The sequence below is a fragment of the Erythrolamprus reginae genome, chromosome 2 (assembly GCF_031021105.1).
Source record: "Erythrolamprus reginae isolate rEryReg1 chromosome 2, rEryReg1.hap1, whole genome shotgun sequence".
Classification (NCBI taxonomy): domain Eukaryota; kingdom Metazoa; phylum Chordata; class Lepidosauria; order Squamata; family Dipsadidae; genus Erythrolamprus; species Erythrolamprus reginae.
The window spans coordinates 152,085,265-152,106,829 of record NC_091951.1 but is presented as its reverse complement, the minus strand read 5'-3'; the positions used below and the strand labels follow the sequence as shown (position 1 = coordinate 152,106,829).

The following is a 21,565-nucleotide window of genomic DNA, read 5'->3' as shown; positions in this document are numbered from 1 at the left end:
AGCAGGTATAATAGTACAGCCTGTTTTCCCTCTCGAAAGGATAGCGCAAATTGTATTGAAATGATTTTCTTTCTTTCTCCGTGAAGCAAAGCGACGGGGCGGTTTCTAAACAACGCCGCCAGAAAAGAAGGGACCTTTGCCTTCGGAAAGTGTTTATGCCATTAAGAAATTAATTAGAGTTTATGGCCTGGCTGGCTATGTATTTCCTTCCGGTGTCCCTCCACCACCTTTCCGACTGTTATTTCTATCTCTACTGCTCGGGTCGACTCGTTCCGCTTCTCTTTAAAGGGCGGAACACCTGGAACGAAGCCGGGGCTACGCGCGAGGTCAGGTGCAGTCATTCGACTCGGAAGACCCGGAAGATATTCTTCATCCCGGAAGTCCGGCGTTCCCTGTCAGCGGGGACTGAGGGGATGGCTATCGAGCCTCGACCGAAGCAACTGCAGCCTTTCCGCCCGGACCGCTGACTTTTTTAAAAAAAGGGACTACCGTCCGAGCACCCACCTAAGGGAGAAGCCGCAGCCGAGTATGGCGGAGTTGGTGGCTGGGGAGGGGCCGCCACGAGGCCGCACGCCCAGCCCGCTCCCGAACTCGGGGCCACCGAGCCCTCGTCCAGCCGCGGCTCCCGCCTGTCCCGCGCGCAACCCGGAGCCTTCACCGCCCGAGAAAGCCGCGGCGGGGAGTGGCGGCGGCGGCTCGGGATCCGGATCCAAGTGGGTCCGGCTCAACGTGGGTGGCACTTACTTCGTCAGCACCCGCCAGACCCTCTGCCGCGAGCCCAAGTCGTTTCTCTCCCGCCTCTGCTGCCAAGAAGGGCCCGAACTGGGCTCGGACAAGGTGAGCGGGCGCGGCAGCCCCCTTTCCCCCCAGAATGACGGGCGTGGCATCTCAGGGCCCTATTACAGGTAGTCCTCGACTTACGACACCACCACCACCACCCCCAAAAAAAACCCCTTGTTCACTGAGAATCTTGTTAAGTGAGTTTAGCCCCGTTTTACAATCTTTCTTGTCACGGTTGCCAAGTGAATCGCTGGAGTTGATAAGTTAGTAAGACCCGGTTGTTGAGGTAAATCTGCCTTCCCCATTGACTTCGCTTGTAGAAGGTCAGAAAAATGAGGGGGGGGAAACATGACCCTGGGACACTGCAAGGGTTGTAAGTATGAACCAGCTGCCAAGGATCACATGATCATGGGGATGCTGCAAAGGTGGTAACTTTAAAAAAAACTGGTCACAAGTCACTTTTATGAATGCCATTGTAACTGAATGATCACCAAATGAGCTGTTGGGAGGTAGTTTTTGCTTTCCTAGCCCTCCCTCATGCATTTCTGGGGTAATAGAGTAGTATTTCTAGAAGCAGGCCAGGTTCCTTGCAGAATTACAGTTTTAACCATAACCATAGCCTCTAAGTCTCTCCTAATGAAAATGCAGGAGAAGGAGAGAAGGGATGTACAGCTCAGTGACACTTCTGGATTGCATTTCAAAATGGGCCATAGGTTCTTTGTGTGTGCGAGCGCACACATACACACCCGATTTGCTGTGCTTTTCTTTTCTGTATTGATGGTGTTTACAGAGATGCTGAGCCAATGTTAATAAGCAATACGGATTTATAGAACACAGTATGTTAAAAAGGTTGCACTCACAGCACTTAAGCTATGGTGTGGTTTGTAACAACTTGATATAATCATGCATAAATAATGTATTATTTTCTAGATTTTTCAGAATCGAGTATAATATGTATTATTTATTTATTTATTGGACTTTTGTACCTATCTTCAGGCAATATCTTCCTCCTTTGTAGCCTTTCAGTACTGCAAATGCACTAAATTTGTATTCACCCCTATTGTACTTGTAGAGGAAAGCTTTATTTATTAAGAGCTCTCCAAAATCCCATTGGTTCCACTTCCTAATTTCTCCTTGTTCCACTGAAAGGGTTAAAGTGAGGAAGGATTCTGGTTGCCAGTTTGTGCCTCCCCCTCCCCTTCTACTTTTCCTATCGTATCTTACTTCTTAAAAGTGCTTCTGTTGTCAGTATAGCCATAATATCTTTTAAAATTAATCTTAACCATACATATGGAAAAAGTAGCATAAATTCATTGAATGTTACGGGTATCAAAAAGATACTTTAACCCTAAGCAGTAGAAAGGGGAACACAGCCTTACTTCCAAAAGCTGTTCTATAAGGAGCCTTGCTCTTCTTTTATCCAGAGCTGTCAAAAAGCATATTCAGTTCCTTAGTCACAGACTTGATAGATTATATACTGTACTTGAGATCTAGCTTTTTCTCTCATACAGCTTTTCAATTTTACGTCAATACAATAAGTAATGGTTTAAAAAAAATCAATATCTGTGTACAAAGCAACTTCTTTCTCCAGTACTTAAAACTGTGTGCCAAGAATAAAGTATAATTTAGAGTGGTTGCTTTAAGCATAAAACCACTTATAATGTCAATGCAGAGGATTCTAAATGTCCTGTAAAAAACCTTACATAATTGTGTTCCTTGGAATTTAATTTTAAATACCACGGTTTAGATAACAGTGAAAACCTATACAGTAATAGTTATAGAGAGAGATCAAATTTGTGTTTTTTATTTACACTTCCAAGTGATACAGTCCTTATGTGTTTACTCAGTAAGTGAAACCAATTTATTTCACAAGAAATAAGCTGTATAAACCCTTATAGATTGCATGCTTACATTAATGGAGTTTTGAGAGCAGTCTCTCCAGGATCATTACCTAAATAGGTCTACTGAATTCAGTAGGATACATTCCTAAGTATGTGTAGCTTTAGTGAGTTTTCTTCAATAAGTTTGAGCCAATATTTTAAAGAATGTTGTGGATTTATCTTTGTGAATTACATTTTTAGGCTACCAAAAATGGTGCAGTAATTTATAGCTCAGATTTATTAGATACACAGGATGAATTATATTTCAAGTGATAAAAATCTTTCCTAAGGATATAGTAATAATAATCAGTACAATTATGTTTATGTTTTTTGTGCATTAATTTAATTTGGGAAAAAGCTTGTGACATAATTAAGAGCAGATTATTCCAAATAAATAAACACACAATTTTCTAGTTAATTAGATACAGCCAAGATGCATCAGTCATGGCCCTTTTTTAAAAAAAAAGTCATAGAATCGTCTAACAAAAGCAAATGTAGAATAAGAAATTCACTGATGCAAGAATTTGGCTCTTTTCTCAGAAAAACATATTCTCGGATTCATGAAAGTTGGTTCCATAGTCCAAATGTCTGAATGCCATGAGAATATCTTTCTTTAGCAGCAGACTATAACAGAATTATATCTCCTTACAGGATGAAACAGGGGCATATCTCATTGATAGGGATCCTACATATTTTGGTCCAATACTGAACTACCTCCGGCATGGAAAACTCATAATAAACAAGGAATTGGCAGAAGAAGGTAAGAAAAAACACAACTTTGACAAATGTATAAATCTCTTTTGAAAGTTGACTTCCTGTGGTGATGCAGGGGCCGACAGCTGTGGAAGAATGATTCTCCTCCTTTGAGGCTGTTTTTTCTTCAGTTGTCAGAGACAGTGTTACCTCTAATTTTTTTGGGGTGTGAGCAGAAAAGTATAATGTCTGAGCGGCACATTTCCATGCCTGGGCGTGGATTGGTTAGAAACAAAAGGGGGTCACGTGACCTCAGGACACACAACAACGGTCATAAAAATGAAACAGCAGCAAAGTTTTGATCCTCCGATCATTGGGCTGCTGTGAAGGTCCTAAGTGTGAAAAAAGGGCATAAGTCACTTTTTTCAGGGCTGTTGCGACTTTGAACGATCAGTAAATGAACTAATGAGGCCAAAATTTCTATCTCCTGAGTAAGAAGGTTATTAAGTGAGTTCTGCCTCACTTTACCACCTTTCTTGCCACAGTTGTTAAGTGTTAAGATGTTCACATAACCCTGGGACATGGCCACCATTGTAACTAACTTGTCAAGTGTCCAAAGTTTGATCGAATAACCCCTTTATTTTTCTAACAAAATCCTTTCTTCCTAGAAGGAAGAATAGAAAGAATAAAATGGAAAAGGAGATTAAAAGGGGATACAAAAAAATAAAAAAGAAAAGAGTTTGGTTCAAAGTTCTGCTCAGATTGAAGAAATTGGAGTTTGAGAAGGGTTGATTAAGCTTGGAGTATTGTTTTGTTTGCTCTTTTTTTAACTTCTATTTTTCTATTTAGATATATGAATTTAGGAATTGCTGATCTGTTTTAATAAAGTTAGAAGTATTGATTATAATAAGATATGCAGTAGGTGATACTGATTTGGATTAATGCATAAATGGAATTGAATTTAGCACTTTAGCATACTGGTTAATAAGTTAGAAACATAATTGGTGTTGTACTTTTTGAAGGAACATTAAGGAGGGAATTTAACTAAAACAAAATGTATGTAACTGGATGACAAAATTAGAAAAAAAAAACTTTTGCAACTTTTGGGATGATTGATGTTAGTTACTAAGAAAACACTGCATTTTATTCATGGAAAATTAGATGGTACATTGTATTGTTTGAATGTATGTTGAGAGAAAAAAAATTAACAACCCCCCCCCCCAAAAAAAAGTCCTTCCACCCTTTCCCTCCATTCATTTAATTCTTCCTCCTTCCTCCCTCCATTTCTCCTTCCTTCCTTCCATCCTTCCTTCCTTCCTTCCTTCCTTTCTCTCCACTTCTCTCTTTCCCTCCCTCTCTTTCCCTTTTCTTTCCTTCTCTCTCTTTTCCCTCTCTCTCATTCCCTCCTTCCAGGTCTCTCTCATTCCTGCGTCCTCTCCCTCTCTCCCCCTTCACTCTCTCATTTGTTTATCTCGCCTCCCTTGTGTGTCCAATCACACTTGGCCAATAAAGAAATAAAGGAACGATCGTCCCGGGGCAGATTCCATTGGCTCCAAAAGCAGATTCCATTGGCTCCAAAACAGGGGCGGGGGGGAACGGACCTGGCTGTGTTGGAGGGAAAGGGGGTGGGGAAGAGACGTGCTGCCAGGCACTCGGCTCCAGCCCCTCCCGCCTTTTCATCCTCCCTCTCCGAAGCTTCATCCTCCCTCTCCAACCCTCACCCCTCTCTCTGAAGTTTCACAACTCCTCCCATTGTCTCAGCATTCACAATGGACAGCTCGCATCTCTTTTGACTGCCGGATTCTCTATTTCAAAATGCGGCGAGGGGGGGGCAATCTTCCAGGCCCTGCTTTAAACCCCCTCAGGAGGCTTTTGAGACTCCATTACAGTTATTGGGTGGTTGCTGTCAGTAGCTTTGCTGGCCGTCGCAGGTCTTGACGTCAGGGGGCCCCTGCTGCCCTGACCGCCGTGCTCGCCTTGTGCCATGGGGGGGTTGGCGTGTGCAAGCCCCTTGCCTCCATTGCCTCCTCTTCCACCGCCCTGCTGCCTGAGCCCATTTACAAGGGGCTGGTGGAAGACCCGATGTCGCTTTTGCTAAAGGTAGGGGGGGGAAAGAGTAAAAGCGACAACGGATCTTCCACCAGCCCCTTGTAAACGGGCTCAGTCAGTGGGGCGGTGGAAGAGGAGGTGGTGGAGGCAAGGGGCTTGCACGCCCCCCCCCCCGGCGGCACAGGGAGCCGCTGACGTCAAGGCCGCCCGGGGAGGCGGCATGCAGCGACAGAGCTGGAGAAGCCGGGCGGGGTTTAGAGCCCACGGGGTGCCGGCTCCATCACGCTGGCATGGAAAACTCTGGGCTGAGCTTGGTTTTTCCCTGCGCCCCAGCGCGCTGCGCGCGTTAGAGGGAACATTGGTCAGAGACCCTTTGAGACAAAGACACTTTGGAGGACTGTGTGAGTGAAGAGGGATAACCCGGGCAACAGCAAGGCGAAGGCATTGGCCTGCTGGAACGAAGGGCACCCTCACTATCTGAGGATGAAAGCGCCCACTTCTGCTCTTTGAAGTATGGTGGGCCCAAAGCCATGGCACACCACACAAGGATAAGAAGCAGATATTATAACTGATTGCACCCAAAACTTCAAAACCGGTCTTTTACAGAAACGAGGCACAGATGAGAGAGGGATCTGGACAGAGAGACGAAAAAGCAAGGGGCTCAGGCAGAGGCGAAAACGAGGGGTGAGCTTGGACATGGGCAATAATGAGTGTACCATAAACAGCTACAAGTGAGGAGCTAAAAAGTGTCTTTGTGGCGGATTGAAAAATAGTACCATCTCTCTTACTTTGTTATTGTTTGCCGAGAATTAGCGGATAATATTGCATCAGAGGTTGGATAACAGATTGGAGATCGGATGCCAGAGTAAATAATAGAGCATAGTGGATGACTTTGCAGAATTGGAATGGAATGATTTGTATTGCCGTGTGGAGAACATAGTGCCTGATTACTGAATCGGAGGAAATTGGGACTTTTACAATTAGAACAAATAATGCTATCTATTTAAAAACTACTGAATCTGGTATTATTACAGGGAAAATGATTTCACAATACTCTACTTTTTTATTGTCTTCCTCCTCACCTCCTTTAATATTTACCTTCCTTCCTTTTAAGACTCTTTTCCTTGAAATTTTTTTTGCCTTTTTTCCCCTTCCCATCTTATCTGATAATTAAGGAATAACTTTATAGACCCCCTTCTTACTGTATTGTATGTGTATTAAATTAAACTAATATTCTAATATAATATATTACCACATATTATATAATTTTATAATCAAGCAATTGAGATAATTAGAAAGAATATATTCACATTGATTATATAGGGTTGATTACATATAAAAGGTACTTATACTATTTATATCTATACTATACAGTGGTACCTCATCTTACGAACTTAATTCGTTCCATGACGAGGTTCATAAGTAGAAAAGTTCGTAAGATGAAACAGTGTTTCCCACAGAAATCAATGTAAAAGCGAATACTGTAATGCATGCAGTCCCAAAACTCACCCCTTTTGCCTTACTCCGCTGGGAATCCCCAGCCTCCGGACTTCCATTGCCAGCCGAAGCGCCCGTTCTTCCGCTACTGGGATTCCCCTGAGGCTCCCCTCACTGGGAAATCCCACTTCCGGACTTCCGTTGCCAGCCAAAGCGCCCGTTCTTGCGCTGCTGGGATTTCCCTGAGGCTCCCCTCACTGGGAAATCCCACTTCCGGACTTCCGTTGCCAGCCAAAGCGCCCGTTCTTGCGCTGCTGGGATTTCCCTGAGGCTCCCTTCACTGGGATTCAAAGCAGGGCCGGCAAAAATGAAGGGAATCACACAAGGTGTTTCTTGATCCCTATTCAGTTTTGTTTGAATTGTATCTAACAAAAAGTTTTGATATCATTTTGCTGATTTCCAGATTATTTGTTGAGTTAAATAAGCACACAGCTCATGAGTGTCATTTGACTGCCAAATGGCATATTTGCAGTCTTTAGTGTTGGAGACTATGCCTTTAGAAATTAGCAGCAGCAAGAATTATTTTGAGAAATTGAAAAAACAGTAATATTTCTGATGTTAAGGGTTTGTTTCAAGGTATATGTAATATCTATTTTTTAAAAGGCAATTTTATCTCCCAATTAAACAAATAACTCAATAATTTATCCTTTGTCTAGATTTTATGACGTTTTGTAATGTTGAAACCATGATATTTTAAAATACAAACCAGAAACTGGTTAGACCTTTAATGAAAATGTGATATATATCTTTACAGTTTCCCCCTTGTTTTTCTTTTGCTTTATATTGTTGATTTTTCCCATATAATTATCTTCCTCTTTTTTCCTACTTCTTGCTGTAAATTGTTAATTTTTGCTGTAAATTGTAAAATTGTTAAGGCAAATAAAGCATTTTTTTTAAAAAAAAGAACTTGGCATTAAGATAATCAAATAACCAGTAGTGCAGTTTTGCCTCTGGGTTGCTTCTTGTCCCCATCCTTAAAATCTCTAAAGGATTCAAAGCATATTTTTCAATGTTTTGGTAGCTTAAGGATCTGCCTCTGAGGTGATTTGTGTTTCCATCCTTAGATTCTTAGATTTCTTAGATTTTTAGAAACACAAGCTGGAAAAAAAATCAGCTGCACTCTTTACATTAGCATCACATCATCTCTGAGCATTCCTTGGTAGCCTTTCAGACAATAAAAAAGCTGAGTTGTGGCACCCAACTTTTCAAATACAGAATGTCTTGAATTAAATTAAATTATAAATGGTATATATTCCCTAGTTCCAGACATGCAACAAGATCAGATCTGAAAGCTTTCTGATTAAACATTTTTGTATAACACAGATTTGTAGCAACCTTTCCTTCTTACAAACGCTGAAGCCATGTTCTGCATCCTTATTCCTAGGTGTCCTGGAAGAAGCTGAATTTTACAACATTGCATCTCTAGTGAGGCTGGTGAAAGAGCGAATACGAGACAACGAAAGCAGAACTTCTCAAGTAATTCACATTAGAAAGAAATTAAATGTGTGGTGTCCCTCATGTCCTAACATACAGTATGTTACCATTTGATATGGCAGACTTGTGTGTTCCCTCTGGCATAAGAGCCATGTCATAGAAATTCTCCTTCATGAGATATTATTGGTTTCTGAAGTCTTTCACAAAAACCTCCCATTTTCCCTTTCTAGCTTTTAACAACTATGATGGCTAGAAGCATGCTTTTCAACACTTTTACAAATGTTTGTTTTTATGAGTCTCCTCCATCTTTATAATAGGATTACCATCATTTCAATAATATACTATTATTTAGAGAATGTGAAATCCTGATTTCTAATTTGTTAGTTTCCCTCTTTTCACCAAGGGACCTGTCAAGCATGTTTACCGAGTTCTTCAGTGCCAAGAAGAAGAACTCACCCAGATGGTGTCTACTATGTCTGATGGATGGAAATTTGAACAGGTATTTGTTAACCGATTCAGAGGTTGGGCTAATTCACTGGATATTTTCTTGTTTGTTTGTTTCTTACATTTATATGTTGCTTATCTCACTAACAATGACACTGGATGGAAAAAGCCAATTGTTTGCTGTTCTGTCCCAGTGCCGACACTCCAAATAATTACGCAACACACAAACTTACAAGCACAGTTTGGTTTAGAAATTAAATGCGGAGTCTCCTAATAGCTTCTTAGGCGCATAAAACAAAAGGCACATAATTTACAAACAATTCAAAGCGGAAGAAGACAAGGAAGAACAAGGAAGTCCAGTTATCTTATTGCGCCTGCAAGAGTTGGCAAAGTTCCTAGAAATTAATACTTGAAAAATCCGAGCCAAAACAAAGCAAAACAAACTAGAGTTACTGAGCAGGCTATGAACAGACAGATTTTCTCAAAAGTAGAACCACGGAAGCCAAGATTCAAGCCACAATACAACTTGGAAACACAGAAGTTAATATTCAGGAATTACGATGCAAATTTCAAAGATTCACGATGCAAGATTCAGGAGTGGTATTCCCTGCAATTAGCCTTAGCTTGACGAGGCCTTAAGTAGTCTCAAGGACATGGCCAATTAACCTGCAGCTCTGTTCTTGAGTAGCCCTCCAAGTAAACCTTCCTGCATTTTGGCAGTTCCTAAATGCTCTTGCATTCAGGCAAAGGAGTAGCCCTTCCTTTCTCAGCCCTGCCAAGAGGCACCACAGGCTTCCAAAGGCTCTGGATACAGAAGCTGCTAGGTGGGCTACAAGAGTTTGCAGAAGCCTGATTTTTAGTCATGTTTCAATTCTTTTCTTAATTTTACTGTAACCGTTGATTAGTTCTATCAGTTTGTCCCATTCTTTAATTCACATCGTAAAATTTTTTATATTGTAGCCTGATTCTTAGGCATTACAAAAAACGGTAAAGGTTTCCCCTGCCAGTTGTGTTCAACCTTAGGAAGTGGTGCTTCTCTTTGATCCACAGCTGAAGAGCCAGTGTTGTCCAAAGAGCCTTATGTAGTCATGTGGCAGGCATGACTATATGCTGAAGGCGCATGGAACACTGTTACCTTCCCATCTAAGTTGTACCTATTTATCTACTTGTATTTATATGCTCTCGAAGTGCTAAATTGGCAGGAGTTAGAGCAAGTAACCAAAGCTTACTTCATCATGCGGTACTTAGGTTTAAAACATCCCAAACTTCTAGCATTTTAACCACTTACCTGCTACACCTCCTAATTATTAGGTGGAATTACTCCTTAATGAAACAGACATCTTTTTTCCTGATTAGAACTAGTATAATAACTATCCTTTCAGGATTACTTAGCACAAGAAAATAGATATTTCAAAAGCGTAGTCTTTACTTTTGCATTCAAGTACAGTGGGTCTTGTCACTAAGCAGCGTCCTAGGAAAAGACAAGTAATGATCTTCTCTTGTCCCTCTGATGGTCCCTATCTTCTATATCTTATTGAAAGTCAGATAATTTAAGTTGCAGAGTTGAATGCCTGTGGTAGAATTCAGAATACTGAAAAGGTTCATTTAGTTCATGTCTTCCAAGTTACACTTTTATCAACTTAAACCGTATAGAACGACAAAATAAAAGCGTATTGACTCCTGTTTAATACATATCATCAAATTATTACTTACCAGTCTTCATAATGTGCAGATACCATTGAAAATTCTGTCCCCTACAATCTAAAACATTCTCCTGATTCTGTTTCAATTTGCTATAGCAATAGCAATAAGGCATATACAGCTTCACAGTGCTTTATAGCCTTCTCTAAGTGGTTTACAAAGTAAGTATATTGCCCCAAACAAACTTGGTCCTCGTTTTTACCTACCGCTAAAGTATAGACAATCCCATCTGTCCGTCCATCACCCTGGGGGGGGAATTATTGACCCCCTCAGAGAGGGTCCGCAACTTGGGCGTCCTCCTCGATCCACAGCTCACATTAGAAAAACATCTCTCAGCTGTGGCGAGGGGGGCGTTTGCCCAGGTTCGCCTGGTGCACCAGTTGCGGCCCTATCTGGACCGGGACTCATTACTCACAGTCACTCATGCCCTCATCACCTCGAGGTTCGACTACTGTAATGCTCTCTACATGGGGCTACCTTTGAAAAGTGTTCGGAAAGTTCAGATCGTGCAGAATGCAGCTGCGAGAGCAGTCATGGGCTTACCTAGGTATGCCCATGTTTCACCATCACTCCGCAGTCTGCATTGGCTGCCGATCAGTTTCCGGTCACAATTCAAAGTGTTGGTTATGACCTTTAAAGCCCTTCATGGCATTGGACCAGAATATCTCCGAGACCGCCTCCTGCCGCACGAATCCCAGCGACCGATTAGGTCCCACAGAGTGGGCCTTCTCCGGGTCCCATCAACTAAACAATGTCGGTTGGCGGGCCCCAGGGGAAGAGCCTTCTCTGTGGCGGCACCAGCCCTCTGGAACCAACTCCCCCCGGAGATTAGAACTGCCCCTACTCTTCCTGCCTTCCGTAAACTCCTTAAAACCCACCTTTGCCGTCAGGCATGGGGGAATTGAAACATCTCCCCCTGGGCATGTTTAATGCTTGTGTGTATGTCTGTTAGTATATGGGGTCTTTTTTAAATCTTTAAATATTTTAAATTTGTCAGATTATTTATGATTTGTTTCCACGTGTTGTGAGCCGCCCCGAGTCTTCGGAGAGGGGCGGCATACAAATCTAAGTAATAAATAAATAAATAAATAAATAAATAAATAAATAAATAAATAGAAGGCTGAGTCAACCTTGAGCCGCGCAGAATCGAATTCCTGGAGTGAGCAGTGAGTTAACCTGTAGTTCTGTACTCTAACCACTGTGCCACCACAGCTCGCTACAATTGCTGGGTTTCTGTTTTTGTGATTGTTGTTAGAGCTGCACAAACACCTAATCTCAAGGACAAAAATATGATTAGGAACATAAAAAAGAACATATATAGCATCTGTCAGGAATTTCATAAAGAAGCTTTCCACAGCTGCCACATGATCTCAGGAAAAGATACATTGATTCATTTATTCAAAGGTGTTCCTGGCAGATATTGCATAAATGCAAAGCCCGGTTCTATATTTTTTTAATACAGCTATTCACCCTATTAGCATGGAATAGTCCTAAAATTTGGTGTTTTAGCCAGCTATCTCTGGAGTTCCTAGCCACATAATTCTTTTCTTTATTTTAAATAATATTGGTTTTGTAGAATGATACCATATTGCTTAAACAGTAGTAGAAAGAATGAGATAGTAATTCATATGGAAGTGATTGGTGCTGTTTCTGCAAATAGAATCAACAAGTATAGTTGTACCAAGTTGAGTCCCCTAAACAGTTTATTATATTACCGTACTCATAATTGGTGATCATATTGGTTGCTTTTGATTTCTAAACATGTCCTTTTTGATGCATGAGCTTTGAACGTTCCTAAATACAGTAACACTGTTTCTGAAAAAAATATTAATTAATAAATAATTGTGATTGACCTATGTGGCCTGATATCTGGTATACCTCTATATAGTTGCAGAACAAAACTGAAGATCTGTTAGTATTTTGATCTGACAGGGAAGTCACATGGTATATCATACTGTTTTTAGAATTCAAAGGCATAATATGAGCATGCTTTTTCACTTTCTAAATGCTAAAGGAAGTTAAAAAGTACTTCTCTTGCAAATCTGTAACTCAGTTGTTGTAAGACTGATCTTATGTTCATCTCATATTGCTGTTTTTAACATATTTCCTTTTTAACAGTTAATTAGTATTGGATCTTCATACAACTATGGAAATGAAGATCAGGCAGAATTTCTCTGTGTTGTATCGAGAGAGCTCAATAATTCGACCAATGGCATTGTCATAGAGCCTAGTGAGAAAGCAAAGGTGAGAAGCGTGTTATGGTTGGAATCCTTCAATTTCTCTATTAAATAGCATAAAAATAGATAACAAGTGCATATTTTTATAATAATTGTATTAAACCTATTTAAACAAAAAAAACAAAAACTACAAAAGATAAAAGAATAAAAATTAAAAATACAGGAAAAGTATATAGATAGAAAATTTAAAAATTAACACACAGTCGGGGGGGATATAACGAAATAACTTTCCTGTTTGTTGCAACAAGTATAAACAAATTTAATAACTTATCTTTTCTTAAAATACCACCCCAAAAAAAATCACTTCATCCCAGCATCATATCTCATGTCCACAAACAGGCCCTGATAACCATTTGATTCAATTGTGGTCAGCAAAAGTCCATTAAGAAATGCCAGAAGTAACAACATATCTGTTTTAACCTTGATCAAATAAACCGATTTTATTTATACTTCCTTTTTTTTTTTTACTTTTAACAATCATAATTTTTAATCTTGGTTATGTCCTAGAGTCGGTTTGCTTTTCATTTCTTTCAGAATTTTAACAGATGTCTTTTGCAAATCCATGATTAGAAAGTGAAGACATCCTTTTCAATTATTAAAACATCAGCCTCATCAACATCATTTTATTTGCATATTCAGTGTAACTTTTTCCCCCAAATCATCTTGCAGACTATCATTTTGAAATCAACTTTCAAAACAATCCCAGACCTGTTTGACAAAACTTGTTCCTCTTCTGCAATGTCTCTTAAAAGCCACCTATCTATTATGGTAGACACTTTTAAAAGATTAACTTGTAGATCCATTACTCACAAAAATCCTTGAATATGTCTGGTATTAATAATATACTGCTCAAAAGAATAAAGGAAACATTCAAATAACACATCCTAGATTTGAATGAATGAAATATTCTCATTGAATACTTGTACAAGGTTTTTGAACAGTGTATATTTTAACTATATCCTAGTTGGAATGCTGTGATACACTCTGTTGAATATTTGGGATTTCTCTTCACAATATGCTAGCTATGACCTACAAAAAACCCCTCTTGGTGGCTTGGAATCAGTGAATTGGAAGTATGATAGGTTCTTATACAAACTTGCCTGTATGTCAGATCTTGAGAAGAGGTAGCATATTTTCCAGCTCTCTATTTTATTGTTGCAAGAAACGCTTCTCAAGTGAAATGCTTCTCTTTTTTTCAGATTCTTCAGGAGCGAGGATCACGGATGTAATCCAAGCATCTAACTTTAAAACTCCCAGATGTTAAAAGGGCAACTTAGCAGGGCAGAGCATTTGTCCTGCTGTCCAACCTTGCTTTTGTACAGTAATAAAACTAACACAAAGCAAAGCTGAGCCTGTCCTGCCATTGGAGAATTAAATCCTGGTAAAAACCAAAGGCTCATCCCACCCCAGTCACAGAAAGCTAAGAGAAAAGAAGATAATCTTCCAGCCGGAGAGCGCCTTTGCTCTGCTTTTTCCCCCCCATGCTGTCTTGGCATTGATACATGTTTGTCGGGGGAGGGGGATCTGGATATCATATCATCACAGGCCTGGATAAAGAGCAGACTTTTGGTTTCACACTGTTATTTCTAATGCTTTAGCTAGAAAAATTGTCCTAGTTAGAGTCATTCAGATCTAGGGAAAACAGATTAGAAAATGAACAATTAAATATTTCTACATTTTCACTCACCAACCTTTTTTTTTAAACAAAAAAAATGTTATCGGTTCAGAGCTGTTAAATAAGAAAGTTGAGTGAGGGATGTGGTATTAGCTGAAGGGTTTTTCTTCTGATAACACTACAAATCTAACTGTAGGCATTTCTTGCAGTGCAGTTTGGTCAGCATCCTTCATGCTTTTAAGGTGTCCAATTACTTCTGACACTTGGATTCTGTCCCATTGTTTCTTATTCTCTGTGAAACGAGAGGAAAGAAGGAAGCTTATGCCCCATTTCTCTCACCAAAGCTAGAATGTGTCCTTTGGGTTATTTCAAATAGTTCATTGATATGGAAGATTTGTTCCTGCCAAGTTCAGCTTTGCCTTGTCTTCAATAGCATGAAACTATTCCCTTGTTCTCTTGATGTCCTGCATTAAAGCAGGTTTTCATTTGTACTCTTAATTATTTTGGTTATCAACTCTTACCTAACACATCCAGGGATAGAGAGTCTTTTATTTACATGTTATGATTCTGTGCTTGAAATTTATCATCACTCCTTGTGTCCTCTCACCACAAATGACTAAAGGGCATTGCACAGGTTGGGGAGGGGGGTGGGGCAGGGAGATGTAAAATGATGACAGTTGCCAAACTATTGTGATGTTTCTTGTCCAAAGTGATTTGTGAACTTCTGTATTTTTTTTTCTGTTGGAATGCCTTGAATGGAAGTAACAATGTTGTGCCTCTCTGAATTCTAATTTTAGACAAATGGGACTTGCTGATTTTGTCAGTTAATTTGTGCCATCCCTAATCAGTAAAATGTCCCTTCTAGTTGTTGGTAAATGGAATTCCTGAAGTATTTGCTCTACATTCTGGCTTTGTTTCTCGTTAGTCAACTTTGGCTTCTGGGCCTTTGAATTAAGCTCTGAACGTAATGAACCAAAGTATCAAAGAAACTGCAGTGCTTTGGTTTTCCCTAGGCAATAATTGAACCTCCCATGTTAGTGATCGGAGTAGGATCTCTTATACTCCGATTGGTTTGCTTGGAATTTCTCAGCAAACAGTTGCACTCGGTGTCTTTTTCATGTTTTATGGTGTGTGGTAATGAGGCTTCCCCTTTTATTTCTTCCTAGTTACAAAAGGAGTTGGAACAAAGAGGATAGTGAATGGTTACTGAAAGTATGGAAGATATCATGCAGATGAAGCAAAAATGTTTTAAAATGAAATTTAACAGGGTACCAAATTATCCTGCTCCACATTCTCCATTAATATCCAGTATTTATGTACATATATCACTGAGCTTCCCCAAGCTTCCCACTGAACATTATTCAGTCCCTGTAGCAACAGACTGTACCAAAGGTCTTGAGGTCACTTTTTGGCTGCTAAACTCAACCAGCTTCATACTCTGTGGAATTCAATCAACTTTCTTGTCCTTTTCCATCCTTCCTGTTTGTAAATGTGTTGGTATTGGCATGGTCAGACAGTGTATGTCATGGCTGGATTTAACTAACACTGTGATGTGTACATAAATCTGTGAGTACCTTGTTCTTTCAGCCGTTGTCAGTTTATGTCCACAGCTGAGAAATAACCAGATGTGTTTCTATATGTGTTGTGAGGAATTATAAGAACCACAGATGTATCCTCATAATCTCTCTTTCCAAAGAAAGGAGATTGTGGTGGCATGAACTAGTTGAAAGAAAGAAAAAATCAGAGGATGCTGCCAAGAATAGCTGCCATTTCCAACTTGGCCTAACCCAACTCATCTCCCACCTTGCTGGACACGTAGCAGTGTTAGGTTTGCTTGGAAGCAGATCTTAACTGTGTAGCTTTAGTAAACTAAAACAAATACCTCATTGATTTATGTTCTGGTCACCAGAAACACCATGCATGGGGAAGCCACATTAGAAGAGTGCCTGATGTCAAGTTAATGAACTGGTAATGTCATTTTGTTGTATCTGTAGGTGCCATTGAAAACAGATCCATTTAAATAAAATGGAATAAATATCAGATTTTAGATGAGGCTGCTCTGTTACAGCAAGATTTGAGCTAAATGCAGAGAAAAACAGTGTTTCTGCTAAATAAATAGGGCCACCCTCTTGTTCACTTGCTGCTGACAAGTTGAAAGGTTTTCAGCAAATCTAGTCTTTTTGTTGGAACATGACTACCTTCTCTTTTCCTTCCCTTATTAAATATTTCTCGTTACGGTTTGGGGGACCCTTCCTGAAATGTTGAGCAGTTTAGTTGGAGACAGAAACAGTATTAGGGATTGGGAAAGCTCTCGGCTTTCTTAATATAAGGGCTTGAATTCCAGCTACAGCAAGACACTATTTTAGCTCACCCACCTGGGATGTTCTTTTCTCAAGATGAGAAGCCACCTTCAGACCCTGCTAAATTCAAGAATCGGCTTTCATGTTCTCTGCCAGTTGTAACTTTGCCTTCTTAGTAACAGGGCTCTTCCTTGCATTTGCCTTTATGTGGTTGAGACTAAACTAAACTTGGAGCATGAATATAGATACTGTTGTTTCCCCATGAAAGGCAGTCAAATGGCAAAGAGAGCCAGGGGTGGGATGGCTTTTCATCTAAGTGAGGTGCATCTCTTGAGGTTTTTTTTTTAAAACCATTAGCTAGCCCCTGGGGACCAGTACCTGGTTGAGAAACCCAGCGGCCCAATTGTTCCGTTACAGCAAGGTTGGAGCTAACCTTCTCTTAAAAGTGTCTTTCTTTCTGCACATTTTAAATCAATTTTTCTCAGGGGTGACTGAATGGTCCGAGGGGGAGGGGGTTATCCACAAAGGGGTGGGGCTGGCTCCTCGGACCTTCACAGCTGGGCCGTGGGCTCCTCACCCTCAGGTTTTGCTTGCAAGCCTAGAGGTTTTGTACAGTTTGTCACATGTGGGTGCCCTTTGCTACTGTTTCTCTTGGTTTATTAAATGTGTTTGAATAATAATGGAGATGCTGTGATTTCTTTTTCCAATAAAGATTCTGACATGACTTGTGCTTGGGGTTTTTTTGCGTGTGCGTGTTTGTGATTTTATTTTGTATCTTGCTGCTTTGCTGATTCTAAAGATTGAGGGGTTTTTTACACAGAATTTTTCAAGATGCACTCATTTCTGCTTATGTTTTTAATTAAAAATTCTTGCCATCAAAATAAGGATGATTATTGTTACTTTTGAGTGGAGACTTGCAGCTTCCTTTCACTGAAAAAGAGAATGAAGCCATTGTTCAATAGTAATCATAACTCTAGGTTTCCCAATAGTGTTGTTTGTAAGGGGTCTTAAATTTAAACACTTAAAAGTATGTGCCTGCATTTTGGGTTTGTGTAGTTTTTGGGAAAATATTTTTTATAAAGAAATTCTTCAGATACATTTGCATGATGAATTTAACTTAGCAGTAACATAATAAAATCACTATTAGGTATATTGTGTGATTAGGGATTCTGTTTCAAAATAGCCATATGTGGTGGCAGTGATTCTGATTTTTCTAACAATAAATAAATATGTAACATGGCCAAGCAGGCTGATAAACAGGGAAGCTACCCAAGATGCAATATACTAAATAACTTCTTAAGGCAGAATGATAAATCCATACAGAGAGGGTTTTTCCAAAAGAAAGTGAATGAATGAAACCATGGCTTATTTATGGCTTGTTTTTTGAGACCACTGGAACAAGATGTTTGGGTCTTAGGTATGCTATATTAAAAACTTTGTATTGTTTCTTGTTATGGATGCCTTTAATCTTGAAAGGGCATAGCAGATAGGTCCTTAATATTTTTATTTAGATGAGCTTGCCAGTGACATCATAACCAAAGGGCTTTACTCCCTCCTCCTTTGTAGTTTGAACTATGATGTCACCTGGCAAATTCAGACCCCATGATTGGCTATAAACAAGTGGAAAGTCAAGTCAAGGAGTGGGACAAGGCCACAGCTGAAAACCTTTAATCACTGGGACTATAAGAGTACCTATTGCTAATTTACCAAGACTTAACAGGTAAGTGCAGATAATACCACTCAGACACAGAATTGTAGTATCACAGCTTAATAATTTAATTGACTGGAATGTTCTGATGTCTGCTTGTAACAATTACAAGAACAAAATATACTGGGAAAAGTCGGTAGCATACATGATCAGTAGCATACAGGATCAGAAAATGGTAATGTGCAGATTTATAAAATCATTCTGGCTTCACATTCTTGAGCAAGGTTTTGCATTCAGTTGGTGACAACACAGGCAGTGGTAATATATTCCAGAATTGGGGAATGTTACCATCAATCCTTTGCCACGGACAGATAGCTCCCTGTTGGCTTTGGAAGTCTGGCGTTGCAAGGAAGCAAGACATTTGTGAATGGCCTGCCCAGGCAACTAATGTTAGATTCCAACAAAGCCTGGGGGTTTTTATAGGACTCCGGTACATGATTTGACCAGGGGTAAAATCCAGCAGGTTCTGACATATTCTGAGGAACTGGTAGCGGAAATTTTGAGTAGTTTGGAGAACTGGCAAATGCTACCTCTGGATGGCCCCAGAGTGGGGTGGGAATAGAGATTTTGCAATATCCTTTCCCCAGGAGAGGGGAGGGAACCAGTATTTTGCAGTATCTTTCTACCAGGAGTGGGGAGAGAATGAGGATTTTGCTATATCCTTCCCCTACCATGCCCACCAAACCACACCCACAAAGAAAAAAAATGGATTTTACCACTGGATTTGACAGTTACTTGAAATAAGAGAATAACTTGGCTGGATTTGATGCACCTATGTAACCTCTGCATATAGATCCTAGAGGAACCCTTGGTTTTCAGAGTAGTTCTGGGTGGCACAGTAAAGTGATAGTCATTTTAAATGCCCCTGGGGAAAATGAAGAGCAGAATCAATTGAACATAAGTAAACCTTATGTTAAGAAGAGGTACTACTTCATGGCAAAGGCAGCAATATAGTTGTCATAGAGTGCCAGCTAGTGGCTCTATTCAGAGGTTCATTGTCTACCCCAATAGCTTCAGTTTCTGAGCCAGGAGACTTTGCTTGCAATGATATGTCTTTTTTGATGCACCTTTTTAAAATGTTTTATTTTTTTGTGGAGGGTTTTTTTTCCTTTTGGATCCCCCCCCCTGTATTTTGTATTTTAACTTTGTTTTGAATAAATTAAAAACAGGTTAAAAAAATCTTTATTTTTAACACAAGTTACCTCTACAGAAGTATCCTCCTGAAGAGGAATTGTTGAGTCTGTCATCTGCACCTCTATAACTGTCTGGTTTGGTTTTGCAACTCAACATGACAGACACAGATTTCGGAGGATAATTAGAACTACAGAAAATTGCTACCAGCCTGCCTTCCATTGAAGACCTATATACTGCACAAGTCAGAAGGAGGGTTGTCAAAATATTTACAGACACCACACATCATGGACACAAACTGTTTCAACTCCTACCCTCAAAATGACGCTATAGAGCATTGCACACCAGAACAACGACACAAGAACAGTTTTTTTTTCCCAAATGCCATCACTGCTAAACAATTCCCTCAACACTGTCAAACTATTCACTAAGTCTGCGTTAGTATTACTATTAATCTTCTCATTGTTCTTATCACCCATCTCCTCACTTAGAATAGAATTCTTTATTAACTCTTTTCATCCTATACATCAACGACCTCTGCGATAATATCGCAAGCAACTGTGTGCTCTTTGCCGATGATGTAAAACTTTTCAACACCACTGACAACACACTCACTCTCCAAAAAGACCTTGACTATGTTTCAGATTGGTCTAACATCTGGCAACTTTGAATCTCATCCAATAAATGCTCTACCCTCCACATCGGCAAAAAGAACCCAAACCTCATATATGAACTGAACAAACAAATTCTCACAGCAAACCCACACTCAGTAAAAGACCTCGGAATACTAATTTCAAATGACCTAAGTGCTAAAGCCCACTGCAACAATATTGCCAAAAAGGCTTCCAGAGTTGTAAACCTGATTCTACGTAGCTTCTGCTCTGGCAATCTCACACTACTGACCAGAGCCTACAAAACCTATGCCAGGCCCATCCTCGAATATAGCTCATCTGTCTGGAACCCTCACCATATCTCAGACATCAACACTCTCGAAAACGTCCAAAGATACTTCACCAGAAGAGCCCTCCACTCCTCCACCCGAAACAGAATACCTTACGAAAACAGACTAACTATCCTGGATCTTGAAAGCTTAGAACTGCGGCGCCTAAAACAAGATTTAAGTATTGCCCACAAAATCATTCGCTGTAATGTCCTTCCGGTCAACGACTACTTCAGCTTCAACCGCAACAACACAACAGCATGCAACAGCTTCAAACTCAATGTTAATCGCTCCAAACTTGACTGTAAAAAATATGACTTTAACAATCGAGTCGTCGAAGTGTGGAACTCATTACCTGACTCAATAGTGTCAACCCCCAACCCCCAACATTTCTCCCTCAGACTCTCCTCGATTGACCTCTCCAGGTTCCTAAGAGGCCAGTAAGGGGCGTACATAAGTGCACTGATGTGCCTTTCGTCCCCTGTCCAATTGTCTTTCCTTTCCATTTTATCATATATATTCTTTCCTTCCCACCTACTTCTCTTCCTCTTCACTTCTTATCTTTTATATATGACTTAATGTCTATTCCCTTTCATATGTATTGTATATTGGACAAAGAAATAAAAATAAAAAAATAAAAAAGTATGATTGGACATATAAGGAATTTCTCTTGGTGCATATGCTCTCAGTGTACATAAAAGAAAAAGATACATGACTTATGACTGCATGACTAGCTGGTTTGTATCTTTACAATTTGTAGTGATTGTTTCTTAGTATGATTTGATTGCTTATTTGTACTCTTATTAAGTGTTGCACCTTATGATTCTTGACAATTGTATCTTCTTTTATGTACCCTGAGAGCATATGCATCAAAGACAAATTCTTTGTGTGTCCAGTCATACTTGGTCCATAAAGAATTCTATAAAACTAATTACAAAAAAGTTTCAAAAATAGTAGGTGGAGAGAATAAGTTATTTTTCAAAGTGTTGTAAGGATTCAGCAGACCAAATTCATAGTTGATCCAGGTCAAGAGGTTTAATTGGGATCCTGCTATTGACAGTCCAACCTGATACAATTCATTTTGATGAACTGTTATGTATAGTGAGATTTGTGTATATTGTGGACTGAACCATTAATGTTGTACAAAAAAGTTCAC

At 39.9% G+C, this 21,565-nt stretch overlaps 1 protein-coding gene across 1 annotated transcript; it reads left to right on the top strand.

The window, feature by feature from the left end:
• Positions 1–311: 311 nt before the first annotated feature.
• KCTD2 (potassium channel tetramerization domain containing 2) lies at positions 312–17,354 on the top strand. Its single transcript, XM_070739961.1, has 6 exons — positions 312–837; positions 3,312–3,420; positions 8,284–8,375; positions 8,737–8,832; positions 12,597–12,722; positions 13,915–17,354. Exons 1-6 carry the CDS (start codon positions 529–531, stop codon positions 13,942–13,944), a joined length of 762 nt encoding a protein of 253 aa, XP_070596062.1. The 5' UTR covers positions 312–528; the 3' UTR covers positions 13,945–17,354.
• The last annotated feature ends 4,211 nt before the right edge of the window (positions 17,355–21,565 follow it).

What these genes read in the sequence shown, in the direction of transcription:
- KCTD2 (XM_070739961.1), top strand. Translation starts at nt 529, where the DNA reads ATGGCGGAGTTGGTGGCTGGGGAGGGGCCGCCACGAGGCCGCACGCCC. An exon ending in CCGAACTGGGCTCGGACAAG is followed by an intron (nt 838 to 3,311) that starts GTGAGCGGGCGC and finishes ATCTCCTTACAG; the next exon opens with GATGAAACAGGGGCATATCT. An exon ending in ACGAAAGCAGAACTTCTCAA is followed by an intron (nt 8,376 to 8,736) that starts GTAATTCACATT and finishes CTTTTCACCAAG; the next exon opens with GGACCTGTCAAGCATGTTTA.